The 20,638-nt window shown below is 30.7% G+C and overlaps 6 protein-coding genes across 6 annotated transcripts; 4 read left to right on the top strand and 2 right to left on the bottom strand.

Moving 5' to 3' along the window:
* Positions 1-265: 265 nt before the first annotated feature.
* On the top strand, positions 266-2,265 carry PmUG01_02014000 (conserved Plasmodium protein, unknown function; the record flags this gene model as incomplete). The annotated part of the gene is made up of 6 exons (XM_029008611.1): positions 266-280; positions 586-757; positions 1,317-1,399; positions 1,603-1,630; positions 1,919-2,054; positions 2,199-2,265. The coding sequence occupies 6 exons, from the start codon at positions 266-268 to the stop codon at positions 2,263-2,265; spliced, it is 501 nt and encodes a 166-aa protein (XP_028860153.1).
* Positions 2,266-3,184: 919 nt separating this feature from the next.
* Positions 3,185-3,877, top strand: PmUG01_02013900 (conserved Plasmodium protein, unknown function; the record flags this gene model as incomplete). The annotated part of the gene is made up of 1 exon (XM_029008610.1): positions 3,185-3,877. One exon carries the CDS (start codon positions 3,185-3,187, stop codon positions 3,875-3,877), a length of 693 nt encoding a protein of 230 aa, XP_028860152.1.
* A 517-nt stretch (positions 3,878-4,394) lies between these two features.
* On the bottom strand, positions 4,395-6,767 carry PmUG01_02013800 (selenocysteine-specific elongation factor selB homologue, putative; the record flags this gene model as incomplete). Its single annotated transcript, XM_029008609.1, has 1 exon — positions 4,395-6,767. The coding sequence occupies one exon, from the start codon at positions 6,765-6,767 to the stop codon at positions 4,395-4,397; it is 2,373 nt and encodes a 790-aa protein (XP_028860151.1).
* A 1,207-nt stretch (positions 6,768-7,974) lies between these two features.
* Positions 7,975-8,391, top strand: ERV1 (FAD-linked sulfhydryl oxidase ERV1, putative; the record flags this gene model as incomplete). Its single annotated transcript, XM_029008607.1, has 1 exon — positions 7,975-8,391. One exon carries the CDS (start codon positions 7,975-7,977, stop codon positions 8,389-8,391), a length of 417 nt encoding a protein of 138 aa, XP_028860150.1.
* A 1,037-nt stretch (positions 8,392-9,428) lies between these two features.
* On the bottom strand, positions 9,429-10,441 carry RPB9 (DNA-directed RNA polymerase II subunit RPB9, putative; the record flags this gene model as incomplete). The annotated part of the gene is made up of 2 exons (XM_029008606.1): positions 9,429-9,990; positions 10,275-10,441. 2 exons carry the CDS (start codon positions 10,439-10,441, stop codon positions 9,429-9,431), a joined length of 729 nt encoding a protein of 242 aa, XP_028860149.1.
* Positions 10,442-13,058: 2,617 nt separating this feature from the next.
* On the top strand, positions 13,059-19,962 carry PmUG01_02013500 (bromodomain protein, putative; the record flags this gene model as incomplete). Its single annotated transcript, XM_029008605.1, is given in 3 exon segments — positions 13,059-16,745; positions 16,760-19,693; positions 19,879-19,962. 3 exon segments carry the CDS (start codon positions 13,059-13,061, stop codon positions 19,960-19,962), a joined length of 6,705 nt encoding a protein of 2,234 aa, XP_028860148.1.
* Between the last annotated feature and the right edge of the window lie 676 nt (positions 19,963-20,638).

Genomic DNA, 20,638 nt, shown 5'->3' with positions numbered 1-20,638 from the left:
CTATCTTTTGTTTCCATCTTTTTAACCTTTTAATCTTTTAACCTTTTTTTTTAATTTTTTTTTCATCTTATTTTTCATCTTTTATTTCATCTTTTTTTTCATCCTTTTAACCTTTTAACCTTTTTTTTTCATCTTTTTTTCATCTTTTTATTTCATCTTTTTTTTCATCTTTTATTTCAACTTCTAACCTTTTAACATTCCTTTTTTTTTATCCCCCTCTTTTCTGCCGCTCCATTTTTGGCCGATCTTTTTGTTTTTCATTAGGATGTCCTATATTAAGGTAAAGTCCGTACAGTTTAAAGAGTAAAAGAATGAAATAAATTTACAATGAAATTATTTCAGGGGGTTAAAACATCGTCTGTACGCATGTATGGGTGTGTATGTGCATACATAAGTGTAAATCTCTATGTTATTTGTTTATATATATATATTATATATATATTATATATATATTATATATATATTATATATATATATTTTTTTTCTTTTTTTTGTATATTTATGTATGGATATGTGTGTGTATGCATGTGTATGTATGTATATGTATGTGTATGTATGTGTATGTATGTGTATGTATGTGTGCAGGCTCCATCAGATATCTCAATTCTTGAGTACAAGTACTCGAGAAAGAACGAACGAAAGAAAATTAACATTTGGAAAAAAATTTTTATTCATGTGTGTTTTTTTACTATTGGTAATAACTGTAACAAGTTAAGTAGTCATGATGTTATTAAGGTTCTTTCGAATGTGTACTCAGGTACGCGTTAAATACATTCCTTTGTTCTACTTAATTTTATTTAGTTTAGTTATGTTTTATTTTGTTCTACTTAATTTTATTTTGTTTTATTTTGTTCTACTTAATTTTATTTTGTTTTATTTTGTTCTACTTAATTTTATTTTGTTTTATTTTGTTCTACTTAATTTTATTTTGTTCTACTTAATTTTATTTTGTTTTATTTTGTTCTACTTAATTTTATTTTGTTTTATTTTGTTCTACTTAATTTTATTTTGTTTTATTTTGTTCTACTTAATTTTATTTTGTTTTATTTTTTTATGTGAGGCAGCTAACCTGTTGAGCAGCTGTGTCACCCATTCGTCCTCTGCATTCATTTTAATTTTCACATTTCTCTTTTTTTTAGTTTCTCATTTTACATTTTGCTTCTCTCATTTTACATTTTTCTTCTCTCATTTTACATTTTTCTTCTCTCATTTTACATTTTGCTTCTCTCATTTTACATTTTGCTTCTCTCATTTTACATTTTGCTTCTCTCATTTTACATTTTGCTTCTCTCATTTTTTTTTTTTTAACCCCATAGATGACGTTGCTGACAGTAAAAATGTAAATACCTTAAATATATTGAACATCCTGAACACAAGGCAGAAAGACATAGAAAAGCAGGTAAATATAAAAGAGCAAATGTAGTGTATCCTGGAGAGTGTAATTGGGGGAAATGTGTATTTGCTAGAGTGCTTCTCTCTTTCTAGTCTATTAAAGTCCGTTCATATGTTTATTCCTATTTTTACCACTGCTTAGTTATTGCAGTACATGTACATGCATTTTTTTTTTTTTTTTTCATTTTTGCGTCTATGTATTAACAATAGGTACAGTGCAAGTTCTGCTCCTTTGTCGGTGAGCCGCAGCATTTAAGATTCATAACATTAATACAAATCCTTTTGCAGCTTAAAATATGTCAATTTGTTCATTCATCGCAGTCATCGTTCTTTATTTTCATTTATAGATATATTTATGTAGTTATTTATGCATTTATTTATTTACATGTTTAATTATATGTTTACATATTTATTTATATGTTTACATATTTATTTATATGTTTACATATTTATTTATATGTTTATTTTTTTTTTTTTTTTTTATTTTATTTTTATATTTTTATATTTTTTTTAATCCTTTCCATAGGGTTTTTATTACTTCCTCTGTACGTCCTCAGGAAGTTCAAATACTACGATGCTAAAAGTAAAGTAATAATTTCCCCTTTTTTTGCCATAGGGGGAATGTATATTGGTTCCTTTGTTGGAAATTTATTAACTGGGAGGTTAGAGGCGAGTCATATAAGGGGTTACGTCAGTGTGTGTACATAAACACACACATATGTACATATACATACTAATATGTATATATTTTTTTTTTTTTTTTTTTCATCTCCTTTTAATCCCACACTTGTAATTTGCTCTCTCAGGTTCAGTAGTTACAGGAGATCTAAATTCCTTGGGACGTTACCTGCAAATGTTTATTTGAAAGAATGAAACAAATAAAAAATTAAATGGATAAACAGTGAAATGGATAAATAGTCAAATGGATAAATAGTCAAATGGATAAACAGTCAAGTGGATAAACAGTCAAATGGATAAATAGTCAAATGGATAAACAGTCAAGTGGATAAACAGTCAAATGGATAAATAGTCAAATGGATAAACAGTCAAGTGGATAAACAGTCAAATGGATAAATAGTCAAATGGATAAACAGTCAAGTGGATAAACAGTCAATGGATAAATAGTCAAATGGATAAACAGTCAAGTGGATAAATAGTCAAATGGATAAATAGTCAAATGGATAAACAGTCAAGTGGATAAATAGTCAAATATCTAACTAAATAAACAAATGCAGCTTCGTCGATACTGCTTTATCACGACTCACCCCTTTTTTGTTTTTTTCTTTTTTTTTCCCCCATTTTTTTAATGATTTTTTTTTTTTTTTTTTTTACATATGTACATAATGTATATACACAAAATGGGACATAAGAAAATAAGAAAGTTTAAGAACAAATAGTAGTCTTTTTTTTCCTTTTTTTTTTCTTTAATTTCTTCCCTTTTTTATATTCCATTATATATACATAAATATTATATACTATATAATGAATACGTGTTAGTGAAAGCATACTTATACAATGCGCAACTTAAAAATTGTTTGTTGAGTTTGTCTTTTCCATTCACATATGAGTTGACCTTTTAATTCTTAATGCTGATTCGAATTATTAGTTTACATTTTTGAAAAAAAAAAAAAAAAAAAAATTATTAACGAGGAAGAAGAAGAAAAAAAAATTATTAACGAGGAAGAAGAAGAAAAAAAAATTATTAACGAGGAAGAAGAAAAAAAAAAAATTATTAACGAGGAAGAAAAAAAAAAAAAAAAAGCACTCGTAAACATAATCACATTCCACAAAGATGAAAAAGTTTTGTTTGACTTCTTTCCTTCCAAGTATTTCCATTTTTGTATTTTCTTTCATTTCATCCAGTGAACAAGTATACGACATCGGAAGATTGCCCATATCAGAAAAAAGAATTGCTCTAAATTTAATACAAGTATATGAGGAAACAAAAGATGCTCAAATGAAATTTTATGAAAAATTCGATAATACGCAGCAACTCTTCAATGAAATAAAGGCGGAGAAAAGTAGTACTTCGAGAGAAGATGACCAAGCAAGGGGATTTATTAAAACCCCCCTGCAAGATGCCACTTCCAATACTACAAATCCCTCCACTAGTACTTCCTCCTCCTTTGTTCAAATAATGTCTAAAGGCCCCGTAGAGGAAGAAACCATATGGAGAGCCCTGTACGACACACAATTAAGGCGGTCCCCTCCAACTGAAGAGGTTCATGTATTTTCAACAGAAGATGTAGAAAAAGAATATGGAAAAGCAAGGTTTGATGCATTTATATCACAAATATATATGATGAAAAACCAATTTGAAAAAGATTTACTCTACATGAATGAAGAATTGCCAAGGCAAAAAAAAATAAAGGATGTAATAAATAAGGCTGCTCTACTAGAACAGCACATAAACATGCAGAACAAAGGGAACTATTATAAAAATGGACCTGTGCAGAAGACGTACGCAACGAGGGTACTCTGCTAATTCGGACGGGGGCGAACATATATATATATATATACATTCATATGCGTGTGCATGAACATATGGTACTTTTGTTTTTTCCTCTTCTTTTTCTTTTCATTTCTTTTTCCTCTTCTTTTTCTTTTCATTTCTTTTTCCTCTTCTTTTTCATTTCATTTCTTTTCTTTTCTTTTTTTTTTTTTTTCTTTCTGAATGTGCAAAATTACAAATTCGCTGTTCTATAAACATTAGCGGTTCAAAGGGGCATCATTTTTATGTATTTGGAATAGTGTACTACGGAGGGATAAAAACAAGCTGGGAGAAGTTTAAAAGGGAACACACACTTTTAAATGTCCGTGAAAGGTGGGTTTTTCCTTTTTTGCATGAACATGTACATGTGTACGGGCACATTCGTGTGTGCATATTTGTGTGTGCACATTTGTGTGTACGTAATTCCTTTTAGCGAGTGCCCCTCAGAATTAGGCACTAACTCTTGCAACGCCTGTTAATGAAAAGAAATCAAGTGGCAGGAAGAATAACATTAAAGGAAAATTTTCCTTTTTGTCAATATGTCCTTGTAATATTTGATAAGAACGATAAACGATTTACAGTTTTTTTCAATATGAGATATATCTTCATCAAACTGTGCAAAGAATTTACCATTTTTTGCAAAAGGTTTAGTTATACGACCAATATATTCTATTTTGAATTCATTTTTATTATTTTGATAAGATGAATTAACAATATAAATTTTTTTATCCAAATATTGGGTAATTTGACTAGACGAAGTAAAAATATTCTTGCATAGCAGGGTGAAATTATCAAATACCTTTTCAATTAATCCAATTTTTTCCTTTGCATTCATTATTTTCATATTTTCAAAACCTTCATATTCGTTTAAAGCTGGTTTTTTATTAACAATAAATGGACTTTTTTTATGGTGCCTATCATCATCAATCATGTCTATAATATGCCCATACATACATATTCGGCAGTTTAGCTTATCATCGTTTTTTAAAAATATGCACTTTTCATTAGTGTAACAGTATATTTTCGTCTTCATGACTGTTAAAAAGTAGACTTCTTCCTCTTCACTCTCATCCTTCCCGTGTTCGCTTCTTTCACTTTTATCCTTACCTTTACCATGTTCACTACCTTCACTTTCTCTGTCCCTTTGCGGCGTAAAGAAATTAATCTTATCAACCAACACATAATGTCCGTTTCGATCAAATGGTTTATGCCCCCACTCTTCCGACTGACTAGTTGAGTTGACTGTTACATTCGACGTTCCACTGATAGCCACATTGACTTTCGCATTGGCTTCCGCATTTGGCGCTGTGCCATTTTGATTTACCATTTTTTTAAAAAAGTACCCGTAACAAGGAGAAGAGGAAAATCCTATTATACAGGTTAGCAGTTCTGCATTGTTCATATTTTTTTTGTAAAATTCAACGAACTTTACCTTACAAATAAATATGGAAAAATAGGAGATATTTGATTTTTCAAAAACAATTATACCTCTTTCTATTTTTTTTGTATTTTTCAAATTATTATTCGAAATTAAAAGAGAGAGTCTATCTCCTTTTGTTCCTTCTTCTACCTTTTTTTTAAATGTTTGTATTTCCTTAATTTTCCCCTTTTCATTTATTGGCAATATAACAATATTGCAGTTATTTCTAATTCTTCCTCTAATCACTGTCCCTGTGTATGCTGTTCCTTTTCCTTTAATATCGAAAGAATGATCAAAAAGAAAATAAAACTCTTCATACGTGCACTTTGTCTTCACTGGTATCCTCACGATACTGGACAGTAGGTCTATAAGAGCATCTACATTCGCGAAACAGCTTTTTCTTTCCTCCTTTCGTCGTGTGCTATTTTGTTCATATGTGTGTGCATAATTTTGCTCATACGTTTTCTTACACTTTTGCTCATGCTTCTGCTCATACTTTTTTGGTCCAGTATTTTCATCATTTTTGCTAACGAGATGTGTCCTTTTCCCTTTGCGTGGGCTGCAATTTATTTCGTCATCTTTTTCATCCGATGCGCAGATATAATTTTCTCTCTTATAATTGTTCGTTTTGTATTCATCTACATATAGTTCCACTTCTTTCCTTTCTTCATCTTCTTGTTCTTCTATCCCTTCTTTCCCCCTATTGCACAAACCACGCTCTACACATCCATCATTCATGTTGTCATCCCTCTTAATATATGCTGACAAGCTAATTATATAATATTTTAAATGCCTCAAACGAGTTTTACTCAACGCATCTTCAATTTTTTTTTTCATTAATTTTATTTTTTTTTCTCTTTCATTTATTGGTATTAGGTCTATTTTGTTTAATATTATAATAATATCACTTCTTACTATTTCACAAAGAACTAAGCACTCGATGGTTTGTTTTTGTATTCCTTTGTTTATGTCAATGACTAGAAAAATTATATCTGTTATTTCTGCTCCCATCACAATGCATTTTAGTAGGGAATGATGACCAGGACAATCGACCAAACATACCTGAATTGTTTCTTCATCTCGTTCATTTTTTGAAGAAGCAATAAAATTATTTCTTAACCCGTTCTCTCCCGATATGATCATTTGTTTATTCGTTCCCAGGTCGGTCAGGGCACTTCCATCCCCTTTCCCATGATCAATACATGCATCGTTCCTTTCATCACTGCGTACATCATTCCATTCATCATTCCTTTTGTTACTCTCCTCTCCACCCTTACGGAACAACTTGCATTTTTTTTTTTTAATATAAAAGGACGAAAAACCTAGGTCTATGGTTATACCTCTTTCCTGACTTTGTTTGTGCTTATCTAATGCACATGTACTTAACGTTTCACTCAGGCATTTACACAAACTTGTTTTCCCTGAGTCTACATGTCCCAACACGCCAACATTTACATTAATCATTCATGCGGATTGAAGTGAGCTATGTAATCATGAAAAGGTACATATAATCATATGCGTATTTATAAAATTGCCATATATAGCGGAATATGGAATAACTAATAAAATGATATGTACTTGTTAAGGAAAAAAGTGTCTAAAAAGATGAAGCCATTATATACAGTTATGTTGTAATATGCGGAAGGTATACCTCAATAAGCGCCTTTAAGATTGAACTAGGCCTCATACAATAAAAAATAAAAAAATATACCAATTTTGCAATTCGAAAAAGTAGAAGCGTCAATACAGAGAACCACCTTGTCACGGTTGCTTCAACGTTTTTATAACAAGTTTTTTCCTTTTCTCAAACTTTTGAAGGAATTTTTTTTTTTTTACCTACACTGTTCATATATTTTTTTTTTACCTACACTGTTCATATATTTTTTTTTTACCTACACTGTTCATATATTTTTTTTTTACCTACACTGTTCATATATTTTTTTTTACCTACACTGTTCATATATTTTTTTTACCTGTTCATTTTTTTTTACCTGCACTGTTCATATATTTTTTTTTACCTGCACTGTTCATATATTTTTTTTTTACCTACACTGTTCCTATTTTTTTTTTTTTTATGTGCATTTTATTATTTGATACGCTAACCCTTGTATACTTAATTATGTACCTAACAGTGCGTTGGTTTGTTTACTATCCTCATAAATTTTGTTATTATTAACACGTTTTATCATACTCATAAATACATAAATTTTGCTTGTATATATAAATATATATGCGCACATTTGTATGTGTATATATGACTTGTTCAGGCGAAATGTTCGTTTTGCTCTCACAAATTTTTAAGGAAACGTGAAAATTTATATACACGCCCCTGAATTGAGCATAGAAAAAGGTTATGCCTCACATATGTAACGAGAGAAAGAACAAAATGTACTTGCATAAAGCAAAGAAGGAAAAAAAAAATAAAATATATATATACATTATACATTACCTTATGCATCACATTATACAATACATTATACATTACATTATGCATCACATTATGCATCACATTATACAATACATTATGCAATACATTGTACATTACGTGTACGCGCTCATATCACATCCTTTTTGAAGATATTTAAATTTTTTTTTTTCCAGGCGTTTTCACAATCGTTTGCGAAGGCAAAATAAAGGCAAGAAAGAGCCTATTGTATAAAATTAAAAAAAAATGGAGGTAGAAAAATGCTACGAACATTCCTGCAACAACAGGGGGAAATTAAAATTTTATGAAAATAAAAATTCAAAAAAACAAAACACATTTCCACCTGACAGGGAAGAAATAGGAAGAGCATCATGGCTAATTTTACATACCATATCCGCAAATTATCCGAACGAGCCAACAGAAGAGGAGAAAATAAAACATACTAAATTTTTTTATGCTTTTTCAAATTTGTATCCTTGTCATATATGTAAACTGGACCTATTTCAAATTTTGAAAAACTACAAGCTGAATTGTGATAATAAAATAAGCTTTTCAGAATTCATTTTTAACTTGCATAATAAGGTGAATGAAGAGATAGGAAAGGACATATTTCCATGTGATGATATTCAACATATAATTGAAAGGTACCGGACAGTGGAATGAGAGGCGGTGAAGGATATGAAGTCGGTAATGGCAGAGTCGTCCTTAGCTACACATACGCATGTGTGCAAATGCATTTGCATATTATTCATATGTACAGATATATCTGACAAGGTCAGGCAAATACTTTGGTGAAATAAAACTTAACTAATGATGAAGGTGTTAAAAAGACGAACATTAGAATACTAGGTAAAAATGGATGACCATGAGGTTTAGAAGAACAACATAACAGTTATAAGAAATGTTATAATATAACATTTTGAAACGTATTTAAATAAAGTTTCACATTTATTGGTATGGTAAGTGATGATGTATATGTTATCTGCTAATACGTGTGTAGCGTTTATATAGCTTACAATATAGTACAGAAGAAATAAGAAGTATAAATGTTCAGAAATGTATAGAGATCAAACATACGTAAAAAAAAAAAAAAATAAATAAATAAAATATCAATATTATTTCACTCTTGACAAAGGGGAACAGCGCTTTTTTTTGATGTTTTTGTAACCACGGTGCTGTGTTAATTTATATTATATTCAGTTATTTTATTTATTTTGATTATTCGGTATATTCGACATATTTTGTTCATTTGTTTCATTTTATTTATTTGTTTCATTTTATTTATTTGTTTCATTTTATTTATTTGTTTGTTTGTTTCATTTTATTTATTTTATTTTATTTTTTCAATTTAAAAAGGATGATTTACACAAACTTAAAAAAATTTTTTACAAAACGAATAAGCTATTACATTAAAAAAAAAAAGGGGGTAGGAAAAAAGGCAGAAGCGCAAGCTGTGCATGATAAATATGTATGTGCGCAACTGAGTAGGTATATGTACATGTATCCACCGGTGAGCCAATCACGACAAAAAAAAAATATAAATATATATATATATATATATATATATGTATATATGTATATATGTATGTATATGCATGGATAAATATATAACATCATATCGAATGGCTAATACGCACATATAACGCAAATACATTATTGTAATTTTGTTAAAATAAATTCCTCTTGCTTTTCTTTTTCTGTTATTCACAAAAATACTCATCTACATCACTTTCATTTTCCTCCTTTATGTCTATATGTTCACTATGCTCTTTTTCATTTGTCTTTATTATATTGTATAGCTCCTGTTTCAGTCGATTTTCTTCTTTTTTTTCCTCATCCTCGTCTTCATCCACATTCTCATTCTTATCGCCATCTTCTTGTTCTGCTTCTTTTATTTCCTCCCCATTATCAGCATTTACTTTTTTCAATTTCTTCCTCTTTTTTTTATTTCCTTCTTTTTCATCTACTTCTACACCTATCTCCTGTTTAACGTATGTTCTCAACTCTCTTTCCTCGGATGAATCTGTGGACAGATCACTTCTATTATATAACTGGTCTTCACTCATAGGCTGTATTTCTTTCTCCCAGTAATGACAATGCTTATCAGTACACACATAAATCAATGCCATAGGGTTGTAACTGATCTTTTCTGGTAACTGCAAAAATACCGCTTCGTTGTTTCCGCATTGTTTGCACGTCCAGTCACGTACTCGACCTAGCGCGGGGTCGTTTTTCGTTTCGGGGTGAATGTATATATCTTCTCTGAAGGGGGAAAACGTAAAAAAAAATAAAATAAAAAAATAAAGTTTTTATGACGACAATATATATATATATATATATATATATGTTCTATGTATCGTTCTTATGGGGAATGAATCCCCAGCAACATATATTACACGTACACTAGTGCATATGCACATATACGTACATGTGGTAAAAGTGCATGTATGCAAAGCGAACACCTACACACGGATATGCCATATGTACTTTTTTTTTTTTTTTTTTTTTTTTTTTTTCTAATTAAATATTTCAACTGCTGTTCTTACTTCCTGTTGTAGTTATAGTTTATCCTAGCAACTATGTTATTCTCTTCATTTTGTTTATGTGATATGTACTCGCAACTCCTACATACATATATTAGCTTTTTGTTTTTTCGATCACTCCTGGAGTATAAGATATTATTACACTCTTCACAGAAAGTCACTTCAGCCATGCTTTTATATAATATACCTTATGTAAAATGGTACATATAAGCGACTGTATCAAATGTTATGCATGTACCACAAACATGTATGTTAGAGGCATATGCACACTTGTATTAGAGGTTAATATGTACAAGATGGTTTGAAGAAATAAAAAAAAAAAAAAAAAAAAAAATTTATATTGTTATGGCATAATTTCATTATGCAACAATTTTAATCCTGCACATATCAGCTGAGGCATGAATTTGTTGTGCCATAAATTCCGTTTCGGCGTAAATTGGCTTAAAAAATTAAAAAGAAAAAGCCATAACTGTTGAAGTGTTAAAACAACGAAAAAAAAAAAAAAAAAAAAAAAAAAAAAAAATCAAAAATACGCACGAAATAAATGCAGTAGGTGGTTAAAAAATACAGAAATAAAGAAATACCCAAGAATAAAAATAGGATAAAATTTATGAACACATGAACGTGTTAATAAACTTAAAAAAAAAAAAAAAAATAGTACAAAACAAAAACACTTAAACGATGCATACATGTTCGTGTACATATATATATATATATATATATATATATATATATAAATATATGTATATATATGCATAAAATAGCCGCATACATTAAAGTGTTCGTTACGTATGCATTCACAGCATCTGAACATATTTCAGCAAAACGAATGCACTACAAATATACAAAAGCACAAATTTTATACATATATAAATGAATATTACATGTATATATAAAAGTAGATTACATGTATATATAAATGTATATATCAATTTATATATAAAAATATATTACATGTATATATAAATGTATATATAAAAGTATATTACATGTATATATCAATGTATATATAGAAGTATATTACATGTATACATCAATGTAATATGAACATGTATACATCAATGTATATATAGAAGTATATTACATGTATATATCAATGTATATATAGAAGTATATTACATGTATATATAAATGTATATATAAATGTATATATCAATGTATATATATATTTATATATATATATATATATTATATATCCATATAAATGTTTGTACGCGTAATTACTTATAAATGTACATAAAATGATATGAAAAACACCTGTACGAAAATTTGCATACATGCATATGTAGATAATATTACATATATGTTTATATATATAAATAAATGTTTATATGTTTATATGTTTTTATGTATGTATATGTTTATGCATATGCTCATATATATATGTTCATATCTATTTTTGTATATACATATCACATGGGCAATCGTGATTAGGTGAACGTGTACAAATAAGTTTTTTTTTTTTTTTTTTTTTTTTTTTTTTGCGTAATTAAATGGATGCTGATGCTCACGCAGGTTACGTATATATAAATCTGTATTTATATATGCACTCTTACATGTACTTGTTCATATGTTTATGTTTATATGTGCCTATATTCGGAAGGGTTTTGTGAACAATATGTATTTTTACCTGACCTTTATCCCCTGTTGTGCATTTTAAATATATGTGAAGATGCCCCCATTTTAAGTTTCCACTTAATTTTTTTATTTATTTTTTTTTTTTTTTTTTTTTTCATTTTATCTTTATTATTATTATTAGTATTTTTTTTTTTTTTTTCATGCTTTTTGATATTAATTCAAATAAATTTTTTAATCATAATGCGTTCTCTTTGATACATACATGTAAATACGCGTTTCAGCAAGAATACTCCTTAATGCTTACAATACATACGATCGTGGGTAGGAACATGCATGAAGAAGTACATACAAACTTACATAAGTAAGTATGTACAAGTATACATAAGTAAGTACGTACAAGTATACATAAGTGAGTATGTACAAGTATACATAAGTAAGTACGTACAAGTATACATAAGTGAGTATGTACAAGTATACATAAGTAAGTACGTACAATTATACATAAGTGATTATGTACAAGTATACATAAGTGAGTATGTACAAGTATACATAAATGATTATGTACAAGTATACATAAATGATTATGTACAAGTATACATAAATGATTATGTACAAGTATACATAAGTGAGTACGTACGATTATACACACGTGCGTACACATGAAGACCCTCTTTCTATACCCACTCTGACAATCTCATCGGTGACTACAAAAAAAATAAATTTTTTTTGCAGATTTTTTTGTAATTATAAAAAAGAAAAATTTATTACCATTATATACTTTTTTTACTTTTAAAAATTTGATGAAGAGGAATAAAAAACTGTAACATTCTGCATGAACAATTCATGTGAAAAATATTTTTTTTAAGATAACACAAAAGCATAGCTTAGTAGAAGAATTTATATTCGTAGCAAGTCATGTTATAATAAATTTTGCAGTACATTATATAATTACATGTCCACGATTGTACATTATGTACTTGCGTATACGTATGTGCAGTTATTTACATGAGCATCCCAACGTGCATGCATGTATCTTTTTTTTTTTTTTTTTTTTTAATTTCTTCATTACATATATTTATATATATATATATATATATATATATATGTGTGTATGTGTGTATGTATATATGTATATATACATATACGCATAGGTATACTTATGTACGCATGCGCATATCTATACGTAGCATACAACTATAGCACGTCTACATGGAAACCAGGAGGAGTCTAAGAGAAAAAACAAAACAAAAAGACATCGAAGAGAACAATAGTAAAACAAAGGGAAAAAATGATGATAGGAGAATAAGTAGGAATAGTGGAAATGAAAACTGTAGTATTGATTTTCCATGGAATAAGGTTGAAGATAATGTAGTGAGAAAGAAATATAACAACAAAAAGGAAGAAAAGGCAATAAAACTAGTTAATGAGCAGAGGGGGAGGGAGAGTGATAGAGGTTTTAGGAAAGACTACAAGGAAGAAATGGCATGGAACAATTTAGGAAAAAATGGAAAAGAAGAGAAAGTTGAAAATTGGAAGGGGGACAATGCGAAGGAGGATAATGGGGATAGGAATAAAAGTGGAAACAGGGATGGAGATGAAAGTAGGGACTGCAATGGAGGTGATGTCAATAGGTGTAGAAGAAAAAGCAGCAACTGGAACAATGATGGGAAAAGTAAAAAGAATTCAAAGGCCATCTTATCAGTTTGTGTTGAAGAAGAAAACGAGGTGATAGAATGTAGTGAAACAATTAAAAAAGGAGGCATTAAAAAAAATAATTCTAAATATAAGAAGAAGAATAGTCAGATAAATAAAACTCATGACGATATGCATGTAGAAGTGTGTAAGGACAAAGAAAGAGGAAATGGGAAGGGTCAAGGTGAAGGGAATGACGAAGATGACAACACTGAGGAAGTTCTATTACATACAAAAAGGAAAGAAAACAGAACAAGATCAAGTATGTTACTCAGGAGGCAGAGTAGTAATACGTATGATAGCAATTATCTTTATTATCCATACAGTCAAAGTAGTAAAAGGACAAGAGGGAAAAGGACAGATGGTGTAGAAATAGCCCATGAAACACAAGAAAATGGGGGGAAATATGAAGAACAAAATAGTGTTACACGTATTTCTACTCGTAAAGAGAATAGGATAGAACACGTAAAGGTAGAAGAGGTATCAATAAAAAGTAAAAAAGGGAACAACACCAAGATGAAAAACGAAATGAAGAGTGAATGCACACATGGAGGAATTCAAAATGAAGTCATTCTCTCGAAGGAAGATATTCTATCAAATGCTATGCTACTCCCAAGTGATGTACTTCTCCCTAGTGATGTACTTCTACCGAGTGATATACTTCTCCCGAGTGATGTGCTTGTCTCTAATGAGGAATTTCCAGTTATAACTCCAAAGGTGGGAGAAGTATCCACCTTTCAAGTTTGTGGTATAAATGATTTAACTGAACGAGGTGAAGAGGAGATCTTGAAGGAAAGTAGTGTGTTGCTGTTAGATGAAAATTGCTATGATTTGAGGAAGAAAAGAGAGGATGGAAACAGCAGTAACCCCACTATGAGCGCCTTCGTGGATTCTGACATAAACGAACACAGCAATAAAAGTAATAAAAGGAGTGGTAATAGTAACACCAGTAGAGGTGTTAACAATAGTATTAACCATAATAGTATTAACTACAGTAGTAACAATAACATTAGTAACGGAATGAAGAGCAACTACCAGATGAGGCGCGGTAAGGCAAGCGCAGTGATAAACATACAAGGTGGTAAACAAAATCAATCATCATTAAATAGAAGCATCAAGAGAAGATTATCACAAGTTCTGGACAACATGAGGAGAAAGCAGATATTCGATAGAATCAGTTATGCCGACGATTATGCAGATGTTTATTTCGGAAGGAAGGGAGGGGTAGAGGCAGAAGCGGATGGGATTGAGGCAAAATCGGATGGGATTGAGGCAAAATCGGATGGGATTGAGGCAAAATTGGATGGGATTGAGGCAAAAGCAGACAGGGTTCAGGCAAAAGTTGCTGGAGGGGAGGTACTGGTCCAAGGGGGAATCGAATCTATCGATGCGGGAATAGAACATACCCAAGGAGGCATTGATAGAGAGAAGGAAAAAAAAGAAACGAAAAGTATAATGCAGAGTAGGACAAATGATCAAAGAAAGGGCGAAACAGATGAATATAAATTAAAAAAGGATATTGCCCCATATATGAATCATATAAATATAGACATTATGTATAATAAACTTCATTATGATATGTACAAAGACGAAAAAGAGTTTAATGAAGATATGCTTATAATTTTCAATAGTATTAAAAAAGTCATTGAACAAACAGAGGATGAAAAGGAAAAAATGCATTTATTCAACTTACGAACAAAAGCATTAAAAGATTATGAAAATGAATTTTATAAACTTTTGGTGTCCATCAGAGGGACAAAGGAAGCAAAGAAGTTTGTCAATATGCAAATGGAATACAACAGTGAGGAGGAAAAATTTTTTGCAAAAATGTTCACGCAGGTGAGTGGAAGAAGTGAAAGTAGAGCGGAAGGTAAAACGGAATCTAAAAGCGGAGTTGGAGGCGATAGATATACCTTAGATAGTAGAGGTAGAGAAGGAAGGAATACAAGATACAATAAATTAAAACAAAGCATTTCTTTGTTAAGACTGAAGGAGGAGGAAGAACAGGAGGATATTGAATCGAAAGAAGGAATATATGAAGAACCATTCGACAGTGAAATGTTTGAAGTGCTCAAAGGAAGAGATATGTCCATAGATATTGCCGAAGGGGAAACACCTATAGGTGTAGATGTGCTATCTAAAGGTGAAGTTAGCACTGTATGTAGGGGTGAACAATCTAACACAGTAGGTTCGTCATCCTTTAGATTGAAACTAAGACTGAGCAGTGTATCCTTTGGAAATGCAAGTAAAGATGATAACCATATGGGTGGTGATGCTACTGAGCATGCTATGGAGGATTCGATCTGGTATGTCGATGAACGTTTAAACGAACGCCCAAATGAGCAACTAAACATAAGCAGCAGTAGCAGTAACGGAAAAGCTTACGGAAGGGGGGAAGTGTATAAGGATGTTGTACAAAACACTCAAGTGGATAGCAGTTTTGCTCCACTTAGAAAAAGAAGGGAAAGGAAGGACTCTATCCGAGAGGGTATCAGGAACAGTGAAATGGAAGCAGAGAAAGAGGAGATGGTACAACAGAAGCATGAGAAGGATGATGATATCGATCGTGGAGACAAGTGGGGGGAAACAACGAGGTATCATTTGAAGGGGAAAAGGGGTGAAGAAGAATGTGAGGATATTAGTGGGATAAGCGGCTTCGATTGGATTAGTGGCTGCGATGGAATTAGCCGCAAAGGTGTGAGTACAAGTGGGGTTGGTGTAGTCAACATGTCGAGTGATAAGATAGGAGGAAAGGCTGAGGTCAAAAGGACATTAAATCAATGGGAAAAAATGTTAAGAGATAATGTTTTGAAACTACTAAAGAGTGATAGTAACTCTGTTTATTTTCGAATTCCTGTTTTGGAGGACAAAAACATCAATGAAACGATAAAGAGAGAGTATAAAGAAAAGATAAAGAAACCTATGGATTATTTAACAGTTTCGAAAAAATTATCAGAAGGGATATACAAAAAACCAGAGGATTTTTATTTAGACATGAAGTTAATTTATAAGAATTGTCTTGATTTTAATCCAGATATATCACATAATCAGTATATTATAGATGCAGCCAAAAGCAGTGCGGATAAATTTGAGAATTTATGGTTAAAGTGGAAAGATAAAATACATAATAGCTACCTGGATTTGAATAATAATGTATTTAATGTAAATTACTATTTTGATTTTTTTAAAAATAGTATGAAAAAAAAAAAAAAAAAAAATATAGTTCTATATATGCCTTATGGATGAACTACCTTATAAGCAATAAAATAAATTTTGAAGAATTTTGTAAAATTAGAAATATAAATGTTAAAGAATTGAATGAAAAAAGCAAACCGAAGATAAATCTTAAAAATGTAAATCTGAAGGATTATAAAAACTTAAACAAGAGCAATTTGTTTTTTTATGTTTTTAAGAAAGAGTATGAATACATTTTAAATATTAACAAAAAGGACAGAGTGGCTATTAACTATGATGAGAATTACGAGTTGCAACTGAAGAGGGGAAGAACGAATGCTGCGGTGGTGGTGACAAGTAAAGGAGCAAACGAAAGCGTAAGTGAAGAGGTGGGTAAACAGCAGAGCAAACAGATGGACAAACAGATGGACAAACAGATGGACAAACAGATGGACAAACAGATGGACAAACAGGTAGTCAAACAGGTAGTCAAACAGGTAGTCAAACAGGTGGGTAGACATGAAGATAAGCATGCAGATAAGCATGCGGGTAAACATGTAGGCAGTAAAAGCGGAAATAAGACCACGGGTAAAAGAGTAAATGATAATACGACGGACGACATAAACACGGGTCGCATTAACTCAAAAGAAGAAATTAAAATAATATTGAGGAATAAGAAGAGTGAAAAAAAAGCATACCATACGAGAGTAGTGAGAGAAGGAAAGGAAAAGAAAATAGCGTCTTCTAAAGCGTTTAAAAGAAATAGAAGAAAAAATGGGTATAATAATATTAGTAGTAGTGTTAATAATGGTAGTAGTACTTATGGTAGTAGTTTTGGATGTAGTAGTGGTAATAGTAGCAGTAGTAATGGTAGCAGTAGTAGTAATGGTAGCAGTAGTAGTAATGGTAGTAGCAGTAGTAATGGTAATAGGGGAAATCAAAATAACGGGGTAATATACTTTGAAGAGAATATCTTTGAAAATTATTTAGACAACAAAAAGAGTTGTATGATGAAGTATGAAAATAATATATTCATTACAGACTGTTTCTATTATAAAAATATATTCAAAAATTTGTATGATTTCATTGATGAAAACTCGACAGATGATAACTCGAATGAAATGCATAAGATGCTACCGTGGAACGGTGCGCGCAGTGGACCTTACCATGCAGAAAGGGAAGTGCATGTTATTGAAAGTGACAACGAGAAGGAAAATAACTTGGGAAATTCGGTGAACGTGAAAAAAAAAAAAGAGAAAGAAGAGAAAAATTATGATAAAAATTATGATAAAAATTATGATAAAAATTATGATAAAAATTATGATAAAAATTTTGATAAAAATTTTGATAAAAATAATGATAAAAATTATGATAAAAATTTTGATAAAAATAATGATAAAAATTATGATAAAAATTTTGATAAAAATTATGATAAAAATTATGATAAAAATTTTGATAAAAATTATGATAAAAATTATGATAAAAATTATGATAAAAATTTTGATAAAAATTATGATAAAAATTATGATAAAAATTTTGATAAAAATTATGATAAAAATTTTGATAAAAATTATGATAAAAACAGCGATGCAAATTGCGGGATGACTGAGGAAGGATCTTCTCAACAGGAACAAACAGATCTTCCCCTACAAGGTGGTATGAGAAATGGTAAAAGAAAATTCTTAGGCAATGAAAAGATATGTATAAGTTTTAAAAGGAAAAGAAGGACGACTAAAATTGTGTGCAAGCAATTTCAGATGCATTCTGAGGACAGTAGTAGTACCCCTGAGGATGATGTTCTATCGAGAGGAACAGTTCTAAAGGATGGTAAGGAAGTGGTAGCACAACCATTGTACGAAGTGGGGGTGGAGGTAGAGCAGCCGCATGAAGTCAAGGTCTGGACGAAATTATGTCCAGAAGAAGGGATTATCCGTGATGTACCTGATAAGGAGGTGAATAACGTCGGAAGCGGCATTGGAATGTTAGAAGTGGCAGGCAACAGTAGTAGCAGTGTTGTCCGTGTGTGTGAGAATGATTCGAGGGAAGGTGCGGTGGATGTAAATAATTGGGAAGAGTTTATATGCAAACAAGAAAATGGCACTGTTTATGTAGGAGATAAAGAGAACGAGTGGAGTAGTGGACGAGTTGACTTAGGACGAGATGATGAAGTACTTGAAATTTTAGGGAAATTGGGTGGTAGTGTCAGTACAGAGAAGGAAGCAGTGGCAGAAGGGGTAGAAGTGATAGAAGTAGTAGAAGCGGAAAAGGGAACAACATCAAAGGTGGTAGAAGCGGAAAAGGGAACAACATCAGAGGTGGTAGAAGCGGAAAGGGGAATTACATCAAAGGTGGTAGAAGCGGAAAGGGGAATTACATCAAAGGTGGTAGAAGCGGAAAGGGGGGCTACATCCGACGTAGCGGAAGCTGAGGAAAGCGCAGATAGTCTGGAAGACTCCGTTCTCTTCAATATCAGCAACAAGGATATGTACAATTTCCACATTTTATTTGAAAAGGATAAAAAGTTGAAGGATGAGTTTTTTTTGAAAAATCATATTAGTGAAAAGACGTTACTGTTAAACTTACATATGGAATACAGTAGTTTACTTGATCAGTCCTTTTTTCCAGTCAGTGATACATATTTTTACAATTATTATTTTGATGATCATTTTTTCTTTTTTATAAGATCAAGTCACATGTTAAATTTATTTATAAAAGTTCAAAGGAAAAATATATTACTTAGTCAGGAAATATATTTCGAGTTTTTAAAAATCCATCTAATGAACAAATGCAAAACGAATACAGACATCGAATTTTATTTGTGTAATTACTCAGCTAGTAGTGAAGATACGTTAGTCCATTTTCTTGAAAAATGCTTTAAGCACTTGAATGCGCAAAGTTCGAACGGTAGTTCCTTGCGCTTGTACGATGCAGCTAACGAGATTTCCTTCCTCCTATCGCAAATACGGATGTACATCCGGGTATGCGCGTTACCACGTGTTTGCAGCGTTTTTGTAGCTCATTCAAAATGCATGAACAATTAATTTTTAACGTGTTTATGACTTGTGCATCCGAGTTCTCTACCCACACATACATAAGTATACATACATAACGTGTACACATACGCATATACTACATACCCATTTTATTTGATTTACCACCACAGGAGGTAGACATTCTGCTGAGGATAGACATTGACAAGACGACACACACCACCACGATAAGTATTTTAAAGAAGAAGTTATTGTGATATTTGGAGATCCACCTGTATGGAGCCTTTGTATGGAAGGAGCATATGCAAAACGCGCATGTAAATCGGGTATATAAAATGTGCATGTAAATCGGGTATATAAAATGTGCATGTAAATCGGGTATATAAAATGTGCATGTTAAATTTTTTTTTTTTTTTTTTTTTTTTTGATTGTAACAAATTTTTGCCAGCAGAAAGAAGACTAACAGAGATATAAAGACTTTCTTGAAATATGCAATTGTGCTCATACATATAAACATACATACATATGTACATACGTGTATACAAGAGGCAATGGTTGATTCCTTTACATATAAACACGATAAAACATAAGAAAACAAACGAACATAATTGAACAAAGGCATATACAAATAAATACAAGTCTTCATAATTCTAAATATTTAATCCTTAATTCTTTATCCCTCCACATTGACAAAAAGAACTGACGAACAACCTCCCCCCTCCCCAATTTTTGGAAGGACATTCCTTTATCGATGTTTAAATCTTCATTTTTTTTTTTTTTTTTTTTTATAAATATATACTTCTGTTTATAATAAAAAGAGAAAAATAAAAATAAATACAATAAAATAAAAGCAAGTTAAGGAATAAAGTCAAGGAATCTGTAAATATGCAAAACGTAGAAGAGCGTTTTTTCTTTTTTTTTTAAACGTGTCAT

This window comes from Plasmodium malariae (genome assembly GCF_900090045.1).
Source record: "Plasmodium malariae genome assembly, chromosome: 2".
Taxonomy (NCBI): domain Eukaryota; phylum Apicomplexa; class Aconoidasida; order Haemosporida; family Plasmodiidae; genus Plasmodium; species Plasmodium malariae.
This window is presented reverse-complemented; position numbering and strand designations above follow the sequence as displayed.